Raw genomic sequence first — 18,334 nt, 5'->3', positions numbered from 1 at the left:
GTTTGTTCAGGTGTGTTTCTTACAGGCAGCAGAATGTTGGATTTAATTTCCGGATCCATTTTGCCACTCTGTGTCTCTTGATAGGTGCATTTAGGCCATTGACATTGAGAGAGATTATTGTCATGGGGTTTTGTGTCATCTTTCTGTGGGGTTAGTTGTTCTTATGGGGCTCCTCCTTGTATTACGGTAGCCCCTTTAGACCTTCTTTTAAGTTTGGTTTTGAGTCTATGAAGTTGTTTATCTGAGAAATAGTGTATGGTTCCTGCGAGTTTGAGTGAGAGTTTAGCTAGATAAAGTATTCTTTGTGAGGCGTTCATTTCGTTGAGTTTTTTCAGTATGTCCCACCATTGTCTTCGGGCTAGGAGGGTTTCCTCTTACAGGTCTACTGTAAATCTGAGGGGTGCTCCTTTGTATGTGATTTCCTTCTTTGACCTTGCTGCTTGCAGAATTGTGTCTCTATCCATAGCATCCGTCATTCTGACTATGATATGCCTTGGAGTCTTTTTATGTGGGTCTCTTTTTGCTGGTACTCTTCGGACTCCTTGTATCTGGATGCCTGCCTTCTCCAGCTCTGGGAATTTCTTCGCAATGATGTCTTTGACTGTGTTTTGTTCATTGGGGTTACTTCCCTGTGCTTCTGGTACTCCAATGATTCTTATGTTGTTCCTCTTGAAGTCATCCCCAAGGACTCTGATTCGCTCTATAGCCATTTTGAAGCCTTTTGCCATTATTTGTTGTTGCCTATAAGCTTTCTGCAGCTCATCTTCATGGTTGCTGATTCTGTCTTCGGCTGTAGTCATTCTACTGTTGAGAGCATCTACTGAGATTTTTAATTCATCTTTTTATTGTGGTCTCTATTAGCAAGTATCCTTCTGGTCTCTTTGTTCTGGATTCCTGCATTCTGCAGTTCTGAACTCTTCAGCAGTGTTATCTTTAACTGTTCCTACCTCATTGGTGTTTTCTCCCTGTACCTCTGGAACTCCAATGAATCTTATACATTGTTACTCTTGAATTCATTCCATAGTTCTCTTCCTGCCCTTGAGCTGAGCTATTTCAAGGTCTTTTTTGTGTTCTGTTTTTGCCTGAATGCTTTCTGCAACTCATCTTCAAGCTCACTGATACTGTCTTTGGCTGTTATCATTCTACTGTTGCGCACACCCACTGAGTTTTTCATTTCATCTACCAAAATTTTATTAATGACACCTCTGCTTATAGTTTTCTTATTTCTGCTCTCATTTCCTCCTGTATTTTATTGGATGTCCACTGCACTGTTTCTTTGAGCTCACTGACCATCCTCACCATTTCATCTCTGAATTCTTTATCAGAGATTATGTATATGGGTCTTCCATATTGAAGCTCCTATTTTCCTCCACTCCTCATGGTAGCGTTCTGTGCTGTTTTCCCACAGTGCATGTAGCAGTCGAATGGTGTGTTCGGGATCCTTTCTTCCCTTTCTAAGACATTCTCTTCTGTTCTGATGCTACTGTGTAACTCTGAAATGTATTTTATGGGCCACATAGGGAGAATATAACTGGTTGTGGCCACATTAGTCACAGTCTGCTGGGAGCGCCACACCATCTGCCTTTCTAAACTGGGGCCAGGCTTTAGCAGATTTCCATGCCTTTGAATCCTGCACAATCACTTCCTTAGGAATGCTAGCCCTGGGTCCATTCTGACGCCAGTATAGCCACCACCACTGCTGCTGCCTTCCCAGAATTGAAAAAAAACTTCTAAATTGAATCACTATGAGATAGACCCTTACAAAGCTGTTAATGATTAGGTTTCCATCATAAGGTGTTCCAACATCTCTCCCTCCACCAGTGTATATTTCCCACCACCAGTATCCCCAGTTTCCCACCCATCTCACCTGCCATCCCACTCCCCCAGACTGCCTGTATGGCTTTTCTTTTCTCTCTCTCTCTCTCTCTCTCTCTCTCTCTCTCTCTCTCTCTCTCTCTCTCTCTCTCTCTCTCTCCTTTTGGGGTTTGTGGTTTGTAATACAGATACAGAAATATTGTCAGTGTCAGGTATATACCTACTTTTAACACTCCGTTTTTGTCCAGCATGATAATTTCCAGCTTTTAGCTATTATTGTCACACTGATCCCTTCTCTATCTGACCTACTTTCCACCCACCCACACTTGTTGATTCTAATCATTGACCAGTCCTCCTCGCCCCTGTTTTTCCTGGCTGTGGATATTAATCTGCTATACATATGGTATTGCTATATGGAAGTGGTATTGCTAGGTCAAATGGGAGCTCAATTTCTAGTCTTTTTTGAGTAATATCCATATTGTTTTTGAAAAATGCCGGACCAGTCAATATTCCCACCAACAATGAAGGAGAGTCCCTTTGTCCCCATATCCGTGCCACTACTGGTTGCTCTTGTATTTTTTTTGTTTTTTTGACTTGTGCCAGATGTCAGTATACAGAGTTAATTTATTCTTTCCATTTTTGATAGAATTTATGGATGCTTTTGTTGATCTTTGTGGTTTATGTATTTTTTATACTAATGCTTTTTTAATGTGTTGAGAGAAAAATATTTTTTTTCATTCAGTCAAGTGTATTTTAGTTCTAGTAAATATTTCTCTAGGTGTGCAGAAACTTTTTAGTTTGACAAAATCTCATTTGTTTATTTTTGTTTCTATTGTCTTTTCAGTGGAGTCATATAATTAAAAACAGCTCTGAGATCCATCCAAATCTTGAAGAATTCTTTCTATATTTGAGTATTTTGGTTTAATCTCAAGTGTTTGATCCTCCTTACATTGACTTTTATGTAGTGTGTAAGTTATGAATATGATATCATTTTTTTGACATGTGAATATCAGTTTTCCCAGCACCATTTGCTGAAGATTCTGTCATTACTCTACTTGTTGTACCTAGCTTCTTCATTGAAAATTAATTGAGCATAGATATGGGGATTGTCTTTTTTTATTTTTTAAATTTTTTTAAAATTTATTTTATTGAATCACCAAGTGGAAAGTTACAAAGTTCTCAGGCTTATATCTCAGTTATACAATGCTCAAACACCCATCCCTTCACCAGTGCCCATATTCCACCACCAATAAAAACAAAAACAAACATAAACAAAAGCAAACAAAAAAAAAACAGTATACATCCCACCCCTCACCCCCCAACCCCCTCCTCGTGCATGACTGATAATTTCACTTCCTTTTCTCTTTACCTTGATTACATTCCAGATTTCAACACACAACTCACTATTGTTGTTGGAGTTTCAAAGCAGACTCACTATTTTTGTTGTAATTTATCCCCCAAGAATACAGCTCTATTGAGAAGGAAATATTTGATAATAAGTTCCACTGATGAGAATGAAGAGATAAAAAGTCGCGCGGCTGCGGTAGCGGCCACACAGTTTACAATTTCTGTATTATAGTAATTAAGTCCACGGAGATTTAAGCTGGAAAATGAATCATTTCCCTTCCTGGAACAGCATGTAGCAAAAGCTTAGTTCACAGTCTCCATACATGGTTGCAAGCACTTGCTGGAACCCAAAATCCTAAGGCTGTCTCTGGTTCCTGCTCGTTCCACATCCACCGGCTGTGCAAAGGCATGGCCAACCGGGTCGAAACTCGGCTAGAGCCGAGCTCCGGCCCGGGCTGAGATTGCCCTGGTATCCCGAGGCTGTTTCAAGTTCAAAGCCTATATGGGGATTGTCTTTGGGTATTTTATTCAAGTACATTAGCAGAGTTTATCTTAATTTTAACACCACAGTGTTTTTATAATTATAGTTTTATAGTGCTGCAGTTTCAAGTTAGGCAATGAGATTCCTCCCTAATTCTTATTTCTCAGTTATGTATGGCTTTGCTATTCAGGGTGTTTTATGGTTTCACAGAAAACTTATAATTGACCATTCTACTGGCATTGGGTGTAAGTATTATGATTTTTTTTTATATATTCTACAAATGAGTGCAGTCATTCTATGTCTGTGCCTCTCCTTCTGACTTCTCTAAACAGTTGTCTGTTCTCAGGCACTTGTGTTGTTTCCAGTTTCTGGGAATTATGAACAGTGCCATAATGAAATACAACTGCAGATTTCATTTCTGCTTGTATTTTTGCACCAGGGGTATATTTTTTCTAGGATTTTTTTTTTTTTTTGCTTTTCTTGGGTGTCACACCCAGTGATGCTCAGGGGTTACTCCTAACTTTGCACTCAGAAATTACTCCTGGAGGTGCTCGGGACCCACATGGAATGCTGGAAATAGAACGTTGGTTGACTGTATGCAAGGCAAATGCCCTACCCACTGTACTATCACACCAATCCCAGGATCTTTTTTGTAGTGTCTTGAGGATTTTCTCAGTACAGTATCATGTCATCTTCAAATAGTGAAAGCTTGACTTCTTCCTTTCTTATCTAGATGCACGCTATCTTTTACTTTTTCTTGATTAAGTGCTATCGCAAGTACTTCCAGTACTATGTTGAATATAAGTAGTGAGAGTGGGCAACCTTGTCTTGTCCTGCTCTTAGAGGGAAGGCTTTTCATTGAGAATAATTATTGCTATGGGCTTGTGGTGGATGGTTTTGACTATACTGAGGAAAGTTTTGTTGACAATTTTTATCATGGATGAGCACTGGATCTTGTCAAAAGCTTTTTCTGCACCTATTGATATGATCATATGGTTTTTATCTTTTCTTTTATTGATATGGTGTATTGTGTTGATTGACTTGGGAGTGTTAAACCATTCTTGCATCCCCGGATGAATCCTATTTGGTCATAGTGCATGATATTTTTTTTAATGAGTCGTTGGATTCTATTTACATAGAATCTTTTAGAATCTGTGCATCTGTGTTCATCAGGGATATTGGCCTATAATTCTCTATTTTTGTGGTGTCTCTGCTTTGGGTGTCAGATTACTATTTCAGTTTCCTCAATAGTGATTGGTCTGTGCGGGTATTCCAAGTCTTCTAGGGTCACCTTTGGGAGATTATAGGAGTCCAGAATTTATTAGTTTCTTCTAGATTATCTTGTTTCATGGCATAAAGATTCTTAAAGTAATCTCTGATGATCTTTTGTATTTCTGTGGTTTCTATCATGATATCCTCTCTTTCATTTCTGGTTCTGTTGGGTTCTTTCTCTATCTTGCTTTATGAGTCTTTGCTAGTGGATTTTGATCTTGTTTATTTTCTCAAAGAACCAGCTCTTGATTTCATTGATCTTTCAAATTGTTTTTATTTTGGCTTGAATAGCATTAATTTCTGCTATACATTTTATTATTTCCTTTATCCTGCCTTGTTTGGACTCCTCTTGTTGGTCATTTTCCAAGATCTTAAGCTGTGATGCTAAATTACTTATTTAGGGCTCACTTTTCCTTTCAGAAGAATGTTTGGAGATTTATAAATTTTCCTCTTAACACTGCTTTTGCCATGTTCCATATTCTGGTAACTAATGTCTTCATTCTCATTTTTTTCAAGGAATATTTGATTTATTTTTTGATTTCATCTCTAAGCCACTGGTTGTTCGGTATTGAGCAGTTTAATTACCAGGTGTTTGATTTGATTCTCTGTTTCTGTGTGTGATTCTCTCTATTTTCAGTGCATCATGGTCTAAAATGACAGTTGATACAATTTCTGTCCTCTTGATTGTATGGAGGTATGTTTTATGGCCCAGAATGTGGTCTCTCTTGGAGAATATCCCAGATGCACTGAAGAAGAATATGCATTCAGCTTTTGAGGGATGAAATCATACATATACTAATCCCTCTCTTTCTTTTATTCCCTCAAATAAAGTTTGTCCTTGCTGAGCTTTTGTCTGATTAATTTGTTGAGAGCTAAAAAAGCAGTGTTTAAAACTCTATTATTTTGTTGCTATCAATGTCTTTCTTCAAGTCTATGAGCAGTTGTTTCAAGTATTTTGCTGTTCCCTCATTAGGTGCGTATACATTGAAGAGTTTGAGTTCTTTCTTAAGTACATAGCCCTTGATCACTAATGACCTTTACTCTCTCTTATAACCTTCTTCCAGCTTAAGTCTATGTGATCTGATGCTAGTATGCCCTCCTTAGCTTTTTTGAGGATGTTGTTTGCTTGTGGAATTATTTCCCAGCCTTTGGCTTTGAATCTGTATTTTTTCAGACTGTTCAGATGTGTTTCTTTTTTTTTCTTTAAAAAAACTTTTTTCTTGATTGACTGTGTCATCGTGAGATATAGTTACAATGCTTTCCTGATTGTATTTTAGTCATATAATATTCCAACACCTATCCCTCCACCAATGTACATTTCCAACCACCAATATCCCCTGAATCTCTCCTGCTCACACAGTCTGCCACTTCTCTCTCTCTCTCTCTCTCTCTCTCTCTCTCTCTTTCTCTCTCTCTCTCTCTCTTGCATTTCTTGCAGGCAGCAAAATGTTAGGTTCAATTTTTGAATCCATCCTGCCACTCTGTGTCTCTTCATCGGTGCATTTAGCCCATTGACACTGAGAGAAATTATTGTTACAGGTTTTGTGCCATATTTCTTTAGGGGTTTGATATGTTTGAGGGGCCTGTTTAGTTCTTCCTGTAAACATGGTTTTGAGTCTATGAAGTTCCTGAGTTGTTGTTTATCTGTGAAGCTGTGTATTGTTCCTTCAAGTATAAATGAGAATCTAGCTGGGTAAAGTATTTATGTCATTGAGATTTTTTACTATTTTTCCCCATTGTTGTTGGGCCTGGAAAGTTTCATTACATAAGTCTGCTGTGAATCTTAAGGGTGCTCCTTTATAAGCAATATCCTTCTTTGATCTTTCTGTTTTCAAATATCCTATCTATGGTTTTTGTCATTCTGATTAGCATGTGTCTTGGACTATTTTTTTTACTTATTGCATCTAGTTTAAAACATTAAAATTATTTTGATGAAAATTTGAAAATATAATAATTAGGGCTGATTTTTTTCTGTAATAAAAGTAAAGCTTTACTCATCAAAGTACATTTTTATATTCTGTAATGAATTATGTAAAAAATTTTTTATCAGGAAAGCTGGTGAGATACAAGGATTAAGATATGTTCCTTTTTTGGAGCTGACTTTAATTTTGTGCCCAGACTTATATATGATCCCCCAAGCACTTGCAAGAGTGTTTCCTAAGCACAGATCCAGGAATAAACTCTGGGCATTATCAGGGTGCCACATCTCCAAAGAAAATATGTACAAATTACCTACTAGGTGAAAATACATGTGTTAGTTGTCAGAAATAAATTAAGAACTAAAATCACCACCATTATCTTATAAGAAGTGCCTGCATGAATTAGATATTTACAGACCCATGAGCTCTAGGCAGTAGTTCGCACATCTAACTAATGGGAAAGGCTTGGGTTCAGGATTGGGGAAGTTAGTTGCTGTGTAGTAGTCGTGTTGAAAAAAGATACTGCCAGGGGACCAGTGGCAGTACAATTAATGAGTAAGTGGTACGTGAAGAAACACAAGAAGGCAATAAGCTGAATTTGGAGGTAAATGGGACCTGAATTTAGAAATATTTTGGCTTAATTTGGTAAATTTGGAGATGCTTGTAGATTTGTGTGACTGCCAAAGACTCTGGACCTAAGGTCCACCTGAAGGCATATTCCTATTCCCAATGCTTACTTTTTGAAAGGAAAGTGGAAAGTTCCCATGGCTTAGAGTATGGAGGAGAAATGTCACTCTCACTGTCATACAGGACTAAAAGAGCACTATTCTGTGCTTCATCTGGTGGATATTAACCAAAGGGGCATAACTGAAAACTGTGGGAAGTGTGATTATACAGGTGAGCCTCATTGTGAGGATTAAAGCCGGGGGCTTATCCATCCCATCAAGAGTACAATCCTGATGCCTGGAGGATAGGGAACTTCTAAGACACCCTACATATAATACATCCTTTATATGAGTCTACTTTTGAGCATGACAGAAGACAAACTGACTACTACTCTGGAACAATAGGTAAAAACAAAACTTTCCTGTGAAAACTGGGATAAATTTGACTCTTGTTTAAAGGGAGAGGACCTCTGTGGTGTGAGGTGGTTTCTCATAGTTGTTTTGATCTGCATCTCTCTGATGATTAGTGATGAAGAGCACACATCCAAAAGAACAAAAGCAACCAGTGTTGGCGTGGATGTGGGGAGAAAGGGACCCTCCTATACTGCTGGCGGTAATGCCGACTGGTTCAGCCCTTTTGGTAAACAGTATGGATGCTTCTCAAAAAAAAACTAGAAATTGAGCTCCCATTTGACCCATGATACCACTACTGGGAATACATCCTGGAGAGGCAAAAAAGTATATTCGAAATGACATCTGCGCTCGAATGTTCATTGCAGCACTGTTTACAATAGCCAGAATCTGGAAAAAACCAAGTGCCCGAGAACAGATGACTGGTTAAAGAAACTTTGGTACATCTACACAATGGAATACTTGCACCTGTTAGAAAAGATGAAGTCTTGATCTTTACATATAAGTGGATCAACATGGAAAGCATCATGCTAAGTGAAATGAGTCAAAAAGAGAGAGACAGACATAGAAAGATTGCACTCACCTGTGGAATATAAAGTAACAGAATGGGGGACTAGCACCTAAGGATAGTACAGATAAGTACCAGGAGGTTGGCTCCACGGCTTGGAAGCCGGCCTCACATGCTGGGGGAAAAGGCAGCTCAGATAGAGAAAGAATCGCCAGGTAAAGTGTGGTTCGAGGATCCGCTGGGGATGGGAGATGTGCGCTGAAAGTAGACAATAGATCAAACATGATGGCCACTCAATACCTCTATTGCAAACCACAACACCCAAAAGGAGAGAGAGAACAAAAGGGAATGTCCTGCCACAGAGGTGGGTGTGGTGGGGGGGATCGGGTTGGGGAGTGGGAGGGATACTGGGATCATCAGTGGTGGATAATGGGCACTGGTGGAGGAATGTATGACTGAAACACAAGCACAAAAAGTTGTAAGTCTGTAAAAAAATAAATAAATAAACTGTTTCTAAATAAATAAATATATGGAGAGAACCTAGTCTAGGGATGGATATTGATTTTTATATATTTAATTAAGATAAAAGGAATTAGTTTTAGAATTAAAAAATATAGCTTACTCATCATACTACAAATATTAAAAATGATATTGAATCATTTTGGTCACTTAAGGATTCTTGATTAGGGATTAGGGAGATAGTGCATGATTTAAGATACTGAGCCAAATGATCCCCAGCAACACAGGCATTTCTGGAAGGCTTGCTTGATGGAAGCCTACTGGATGGTTGCTGGCACCACAAACTAAGGCCAGCAATAAATCTTTGAATTTCTGGCTAGCTTGCTGTTTGTAGCAGGGAATGGCTTCAGGTCTCAGCATTGCTTGCCTTATAAACAAATATTTATTTGTACTCATTAATAAATATTTATGAGTTGTATAATTTTTAATCTTCAAAATGACTTTGTGAGAGAAGTTCAGGAAATACTTGTTCACTATTTCTTCTGTTTTCCTTTGGCAGAAAACCCTGTCTTTACGAAGGATGTTTTGTGTGCTACTCTGAGTTGCAAGCAAGATGGAATAGGATATCTCAGTATATCTGCTCTACAAGGAGTCACTTTGGTGTATGATCACTATCCGGTATGTGATAGAGAAATTTGAAAGAATTTTCTCTTCATTAACATTGACAGGCAAGGAAGTTTCCTTAGTCTTAGGATGTTGATTTTGTATTTTAAATATCACTTGGGTTGGAGAGGTGATACAGGGGTTAAGGCACTTCCGTTGCATGCAGTCAACTCTGGCAATCAGTCTAACTGATTACCACCATAAGTGATCACTTAGCATAAAGCAAGTCTTGAGCTTAGCTGGGTATGCCAGGTGCCTCCACACCATCCTCCGCCCCAAATTCCCAAACAAACAAACAAACAAACAAACCAGAGACATACTAATTGTATTATGCACAATAATTTGCAAGTTATGCAGTGAAATAAGAATTAGGCACTCCTAGTGGTGTGATGGGTTTAACTCTCGAGCTTATGGGAGCTGATGGTTAATTTTAAGGAAAGTTGCAAGCTGGTTCTTAAATAAAAAGATAATGGTAAAATTATAGAAACATGAAAAACAAAATAGTTTTAATTTTAGTTATTTATTTTTGAATTTTGTTCTATACAGTGCTATGTTTAGGGCTTATTCCTGAATCTGCCCTCAGGAATCATTTCTTATGGTACTCAGGGGACCATACGGGGCTTCAAGAATTAAACTCCAGTTGACTGCATGAAAGAGAAGCATCCTATATGATGTACTATTCTTATAGTCCTATAAATTTTTAAACAGAATCACTATTTAAGACCCATAATTATTTAAATATTATTTAAACTATAAATATTATTAAATTATTTAAATTAAATTATTAAAAATTAATTTATTATCTGATAAATTTAATAAAATAATTTAATTAATAAATTAAATTATTTAAATTAAATTATTTAAACTTATTTAAATATTATTTAAATTAAATTATAAAATATAAGACTTCATAACTATTTGTGTTTAATTATTATTGACTATTTGCTATCTTTTAAAGACTATCCAATTTTATATTCACTTATATCATATTGTTAACTAGACCATGATGAGAACATTTACACAGAAATTATTGCTATACACTAAAAATAAAGTAATGCATGACTAGAGCCCTGTGGAATTTCAAATTTTCAGATTTCAGATAACCATTTGTTAAGCATCATCACTAGTTCTAATTGAATAAATTGTGAATGAATTTGTATCAAGATCTTGTATTTTAATCAAAATGGTCACTTCAGCTTCATGTGACTAATTTGAACACATGCTTGATAAGAAATCATTCAGAATTTTCAGTTAAAGCAATATCCAACAACCAGACTTTAATCTGGGTATATTCCTTGTCATTGAGTAAAGATCCCTTGGACCCATGAATAGGCTCCCAGAAAAGCCAAACAACTTTTCCAGCAATGCAAGGAAGATCTTCCTGTCTTCAGATTTAGTACTGAATATTGGTTATTTTTTATTACACAGTCAGCCAACCTAATCATACATCCAGTGAATGTTAAATTTATCACAGAAAATAGAGAAGAAACTAATTCTTACATGCATCATTCTTGTTAAACTCCCTCAACATGATGAAGATATTTCAGGTGTTACCTCTGTGATGATATGAGATGGGGGTGAGAGGTATGAATCTTCTATTGTAGAGGTTGTGGAGGATACACCTGGCAGTTCTCAAGGACTACTCCTGGTTCTTATTCTTAAGAATATTTCTCACTACAGTGCTTAGGGACTCACAGTTTGCCAGGGATTGTACCTAGGCTTCTTATCCACATATCACACTCTGTATCATTCAGCCCATTGAACTATATCTCTGGCTTGAAAGGAATGAATCCTTAATTAGGCTTTTGGAGAACTGGTGGTTGTGAACTGGAGTCCTGTGGAAATTTGAAAATTTGAAATTCTATTGGGCTTTAGTCGTGCATTGCTTTAAAATAATTGAGTGTTGCGTAAAGTTTGAAATAGTGAAATAGGCAAGAGATTGCAATTTTTAATACAATAGATGACTGAATTTATGGTGAAAAGTTATTATATTATTGCCAATAATTATTGAAGATAATAGATAAATTTTAATGATAAACAAAAGTTCCTGACTTTTATGAAAACGGTTAGAATGGTGCTTATCTTGGGATGTAAAGACTTATCATCTAAGTTTCAAAGAATCGTAAAGCTAATTTTAAACTATAGAATTTGAAATATTCTTTGACCAAAGAGTCAGACAAAATTTTAGTTTCTTTAATATATAATGAATATGCTAATATATTGTTATCTCAATATCAATATGAAATTCCACTGGACATAAAAATTTCAACAATTGAATATGAAGCAAATTCAGGCATATTAGCTCTTATTCATTTTCCTTTCACTGTTCTAAACAGCAGAAACCAACAATAATGAGTCATATGTGAAAAAGAAATTATATTTTAAAAATGAAATAAGTACCTGATAAGTCTCAGTATGTCTTTGATAAATTGTATTGGGGTGTGACTGGAACACCAGCTTGAACTGGGACTTCCTGCTTCCTCCCGAGAACTTGGGGATTAACTGTGTGGAACAATATGTCTACAAAGCTGAGTATATTCACTGACCAGTTCCTGAAACATCCAGAATACCAGAGCTACAGAGCCTTAGCCAGTGCCTGATATGTGCTGCTTTTCATGGGGTTGCCAGACCCTGTTCCCAAATATAGTTAATGGGTTGACAATCATAACCTTCATCTTCTACCCTCCTCAATGCACAGATCAATAATTGCTTTCATGAGCAAAATGGGACTTTTTATTCCAGTGTCCTTCTATTAGAGAGAGTGGGGCTGGATTATGTTCCTTTCAGTAACTCCCTATTGTAAAAATTTTAATATTGTTACATTTGGGAATAACTACATAGCAGGAAAATTACAAATGTATCAAATTAAATTGAATTTGAAAATAGTATTTATGAGTTAGGATTTTTTATTCTCTGAGGAATGCTTCCTGGGCAGAGCTCTGGTACCATGGGTTTTGTCCTACCTATATTCTCTAAAGTGTGTTGTGTTTAAGAATTCTGACACAGATCATTACTGCACCTGTGTAACTAAGAAGTGAGGAGGAAGGAAAATATAGCACTTGTGAATTTTTTTTTGAGAATTAGTGAAGGTTTATAATTCCATGCTCAGCAGTGAGAGAATAGTCCAGTATCCTCTAAAATGATTTCTTAAAATGAGTCATTTCTGGAGACGAGGAGCAGATCTCAACATTTGCCTACTTACAGAGCAACTGCTTGTTTGGTCACCATCATTCTTTACTATTCCCTGTGGTTATGTTCAATAATAAGTGAATAGCATCTATGTCCCTACCTTTAAGGTGATGTGAATGTTGTGTCTTTCAGCAGTTAAGAGGCATTTAAGAACCCACAATGCAGAATGGTATAGGGATGAACAGGAAACAGACCTTATTAAAAATCCACTGAAGTAGAAAAGTAATAACTGTATGAGTTGATTTCTTTCAATCCTCCCCAGTGTCATAAAGGTCTGCAGACAAAGCTCTGGTCTCTGAATCTGACCGTTCACCCAGTACCCATGCTCCCATTAGATACTCGGTTCCTCCCGGTCCCATGTTTGTCTTCACTTCTACATCCTCTGGTTTTGTATGGTCCCACTCTCAGCACTCATATTATTACATATGTTACATATTGTTACATCTCTGTGCTTACATTTTGGACATCTTATCTTTATCTTTATAGTATAGGAAGTGCTATTTTTATCCCTACAACTTGCAAGTGTTGTTTACCAACACAAGTTCCCTGAATATCAGAATGATGTTGTCTCTAAATATATACTTCTTCAGACTTTCCAAGCAGTGTCCTGAAAAAAGCCCTTGTATATCTCACACAACTTTTCTCTTTCGTGGGATTCTTTTTTGCCCCAAGTTTCTAGGGCCTAAAGTATTGTTAATTATGTTTTACAGTTTAATTAACCCATTTTTTTCCATTAGAAAAACCCTGTCTATTCTATCCTCTGGAATTTCATATGACTTGATCTTGTATCAACAAGCTTTTTCCATTTTCTCTGATTCAAACCTCTACTGGATATATATATATATACACATATATATGCACACATGCATATAGATATAATTTTCTGATTCTTTCCTCCCCTTAAGCCTTTTTCTCAGTTCACTAACTAGAATAATGCTTCTAAACCATAATCGTATAACTTTATTCCTCTAGACAGCAACATATAGTATCTCTCAATATTATCCAGGGTATGCACCAATGTCTACGGACAGAAAGTCTAATAAAGTCCTGCCAGGTGGATGGGCATAGAGCTGTCACTGCCTTCTCGTGTACTCCCTTTGTACAGTATTAGTTCCTGAAACCCTCAGATCATTTACCCTTGATATTCTTTTAGCCTGAAGCATTTTTCTCAGACAAACTTAAGTCAACTTGTCAAGAGTCCCCTTAAATCTCTACCCAATGCCCTTCTTTTTTTCTGATTAAACCTTTCTACCATCCTCAGGGCTGTCTACTGTGTTCCTATCTGAAAAGGTTTTATCGCCTGTGTTTGTGATTCTGTACTCTAGGATCTGTAGATAAATTATGATTGACTCTTGGTGGACACATACTATATATTTTGGGGGCGATTGGGATATATATGATGGTACTCAGGGCTGACTCCTGGCTGTGCTCTCAAAGATGACTGCTGACAGCAGTGTCTAAAGTTATGATATGAAGTATATGCTGTAGCAGGGATAAGATCAGAGTCAACAGCAGGCAAGAAAGCACCTTAATACTCTTACTGTCTCATTAAAAATTGTAGGTAAATAAATGAGCAAGTGGTTTTGTAAGATTTCTGTTTATGTTTCACACACAGATTAATTGGGAAAAATTAACTGAAAGGGGAATGATAATAATAATGTGTGTGTCAGAGTCAGGATGCTATGTGCTAATTTTTGGCTGTGTTTTCCTTATGGTATAGTTTGAAGGTTCTGTACTGGGGGTCCAATAGTATGGTACTTGGATTTGGATATTCTGATTACTAACGTAATGCTTCTTTTCTCTGAGAAATCCCATGAGAAGTATAGACTCCAAACCTAAAGCTCTTTTAAATTTATATTTCAGTGTTTCCGTATTTAACTTTCCTTGATTTATGTTCGTTAGCTCCTATCACGTGAATGATTTTTCTTTGCAAGAGAAACTAATGATGGTTCTGAGAAAAATATTGAGAAGCTTTATATAATAGAATATTATATGTCAACCTCACTTTTCATAACCTGAATTGTTAATGACCTATAGAACCTTGGACCTGTTTCTAAGTTCAAGAAGGGTGACAGATAAAATATAGTACACTTATAATATGAAGTATATTATATACAGAAGCATTGTTGTATGTAGGAATGTTTATAGAATTATATGTACATCTATACATGTAATTATATGTATACCACTTTTTAGTTTGTATAAAATTTTAGATTTAATTAAGCACATAGGTCATTTTACATAGGATAGATGCACATTTAATCATGTTAGCTTTATAGTAGTGTAGGATAACATAGCCTCAGGTAGTTTAGGTTTATTGGGTTACTCCCATCACAGTGATCCCATTCCTCTGTGTTTAATTGTAACTTCTTTCTTTGTGTTCTGTTGACTTGTAAATATTGTATTTCTCTTCTCATTGAGTCCTTTGCATAGTTTATTCAGAGCCATGTCTTTTTGTATGGGCACAGGAAGACTGTAGCAAATACTATGCTTTTGTAACCTGGGAGTCATTTGACTCTACATGATATTTTCCTCCTGGGCATATGTTCTCATGATCTAAGCCACAGCTGCCCTTACTTCCTAGCTCCCCCAAAAGCAGGATCCCGACGAGGGACGGGATGGACCCAGGGCAAGTGATGAGTTATGTGCTACCCTGGCATCGAGATGGGCCTGGCCAAAGTGCCAAATGCTTAACTATAAGTTAAGAGCTTGGTCATGGACTAATGCTGTCATGATTCAAACAGTGATAACTAGATTTGGACCTTGTTAGGGTTAGGAATGATTAAGCTGGCCTGAGCACTATAGTCTGAGTCTGCAAGATGTTGCCAGGAGCTGCCCTACAAGCTACAATGTATTTCTTAACTGTGTCCATACAAAAATAACTAGTATTAAGATGTGAATAAGTTCTTAGACTAAGGAAAGGAGAAAAATCTTAAGAGGTATTTTTCCTGCTGGCAGTCAGGAAGAGCTTTGGAATGCCCAGCCCTCAGGAAGGGCTTTCTTATGTTGGTTTTGCTAGCTTACTGTGTGTAGCCTAGAGGGCAAGGTGGGAGAGACAAGTAGGGGGAGAGACTAGTGAAGGAGGTTCAGAAGCAGAACCCAGAGTGAAGGAGGATAGAGAGAGCAGGATGGAGGAGTCGCGTGGAGTGAATGGAATAAATGGCAACTGATCAATCAACCAGCTTGGCCCTCGTTTCCTCTTCCGTCTGCCCCATGGCCGGGCTGCTCTGGCTGGGCAAGCGGCCTGGAACCGAACCCCTGAACAGGGGGCCAAGGGGGGCGGCTGACGGGGAGAGCTGCCTGGGCTCTTCCCCTGTCGCCCCCTAGCAGATATTTTTTTTACATATTAGTATTCTGAATCTTTATGTTTTGTTCTTCATTTGTTTTGGGGCCACACCTGGGAGTTCTCAGTGCTTATTCCTGGCTCTGTGCTCAGGGACACTCTTAGCAGGCTTGGGAGACCATGAAATGCCAAGGATTGAACCCAGATCATCATATGCATGGAAAGCACCTTAGTTACTGCAGTATTTCTCTGGCCCCTCTTAGTCCTTCTTTTTTTTTATCTGGATTTTATTGATCTAATAAAATGAATTATACATTATTGTGCTCATGTTTCCCCCATACAAAGATCGAGAACCCATCCCTTCACCATGTTGCCCATCCTCTACCACCAGTAAACCCAGCATCTCTCCCACCCTTCCCAGTCCCGTCTTCTCCCCCACCCCGCACTGCCACTATGGCAGGGTATTCCCTTTTGTTCTCTCTCTCTGATTAGGTTTTGTGTTTTGCAATAAAGGTGTTGAGTGGCCATGGTGTTCAGTCTCTAGTCTACATTCGGCACGCATCACCCTTCCCCCCAAACCCCCCGCATGACTTCCGACCACATTTTACTTGGTCTTCCCTTCTCTGAGTTGCCCAGAATGAAAGACCAGCCTCCAAGCCATGGAGTCAACCTCCTGATACTTATTTCTACTATTCTTGGGTGTTAGTCTCCTAGTCTACTATTCTATATTCCACAGATGAGTGCAATCTTTCTATGTCTGTCTCTCTCTTTCTGACTCATTTCACTTAGCATGATACTTTCCATACTGATCCACTTATATGCAAACTTCATGACCTCATTTTTTCTAAGAGCTGCATAGTATTCCATTGTATAGATGTACCAAAGTTTCTTCAACCAGTCATCTGTTCTAGGGCAATCAGGTTTTTTCCAGATTTTGGCTATTGTAAACAGTGCTGCGATGAACATATAAGTGCAAATGTCATTTCGACTATATTTTTTTGCTTCTCTGGAATATATTCCCAGCAGTGGTATTGCTGGGTCAAATGGGAGTTCAACCTCTAGTTTTTTTGAGAATCGTCCATATTGTTTTCCAAAAGGGCTGAACCAGTCAGCATTCCCACCAGCAGTGAAGAAGGGTCCCTTTCCCCACATCCTCTCCAACAGCCATTGTTTTTGTTCTTTTGGATGTGTGCTAGTCTCTGTGGTGTGAGGTGGTATCTCATGGTTGTTTTGATCTGCATCTCCCTGATGATTAGTGATGCAGAGCACTTTTTCATGTGCCTTTTGGCCATTCGTATCTCTTCCTTGGTAAAGTTTCTGTTCATTTCTTCGCCCCATTTTTTGATGGAGTTGGATGTTTTCTTCTTGTAGAGTTCAACCAGTGATTTATATACCCTTGATATCAACCCCTTATCGGATGGGTATTGTGTAAATATCCTTTCTCATTCTGTAGATAGTCTTTGTATTCTGGTCACTGTATCTTTTGCGGTGCAGAAGCTTTTTAGTTTAATGTAGTCCCATTTGTTGATCTCTGTTTTTACTAGATTGCTCAGTTCCGTGTCATCTTTGAAGATAACTTTATCTTCAATATCGTGGAGGATTTTGCCAACCTTGTCTTCAATGTACCTTATGGTTTGTGGTCTGATGTTGAGGTCTTTAATCCATTTTGATCTGACTTTTGTGCATGGTGTCAGGTTAGGGTCTAAGCCCATTCTTTTGCATGTGGTTCTCCAGTTGTGCCAGCACCATTTGTTAAAGAGGTTTTCCTTGTTCCACTCCACATCTCTTGCTCCCTTATCAAAGATTAGATGATCATACATATGAGGTTGTGTGTAGGGATATTCCAACCTGTTCTATTGGTCTTTGGCTCTGCCTTTGTTCCAGTACCATGCTGTTTTAATTGTTACCGCTTTGTAGTAGAGTTTAATGTTAGGGAGGGTGATGCCTCCCATCATCTTTTTCCCAAGAATTGTTTTAGCTATCCGTGGGTGTTTATTGTTCCATATAAATTTCAGGATTGCTTGATCCGTTTCTTTGAAAAATGTCATGGGTATCCTTATACGGATCGCGTTGAATCTGTATAATGCTTTGGGGAGTATTGCCATTTTGACAATGTTTATTCTCCCTATCCATGAGCAGGGGATATGTTTCCATTTCCTCATGTCCTCTTTTATTTCATGGAGTAGTGTTTTATAGTTTTCTTTGTAGAGGTCCTTTACTTCTTTAGTTAAGCTGATTCCAAGGTATTTGATTTTCTGGACCAGGAATGTGAATGGGATTGCTTTTTTCATGTCTCTTTCCTCTGTCTCATTGTTTGCATAT

At 37.8% G+C, this 18,334-nt stretch overlaps 1 protein-coding gene across 1 annotated transcript in view; it reads left to right on the top strand.

Annotated features, from left to right (window-relative positions):
* Positions 1 to 18,334, top strand: part of ABCA13 (ATP binding cassette subfamily A member 13) — a 489,034-nt gene that overhangs the window by 104,308 nt on the left and 366,392 nt on the right. Inside the window, 2 exon segments of the mRNA XM_055124812.1 lie at positions 7,645 to 7,731; positions 9,392 to 9,555. Of these exon segments, the coding sequence (XP_054980787.1) occupies positions 7,645 to 7,731; positions 9,392 to 9,555 (251 nt within the window).

The sequence above is a fragment of the Sorex araneus genome, chromosome 2 (assembly GCF_027595985.1).
Source record: "Sorex araneus isolate mSorAra2 chromosome 2, mSorAra2.pri, whole genome shotgun sequence".
In the NCBI taxonomy this organism is placed as follows: Eukaryota; Metazoa; Chordata; class Mammalia; order Eulipotyphla; family Soricidae; genus Sorex; species Sorex araneus.
Note: the sequence above shows the minus strand (reverse complement) of the source record. Positions and strands in the feature narration are given on the sequence as shown.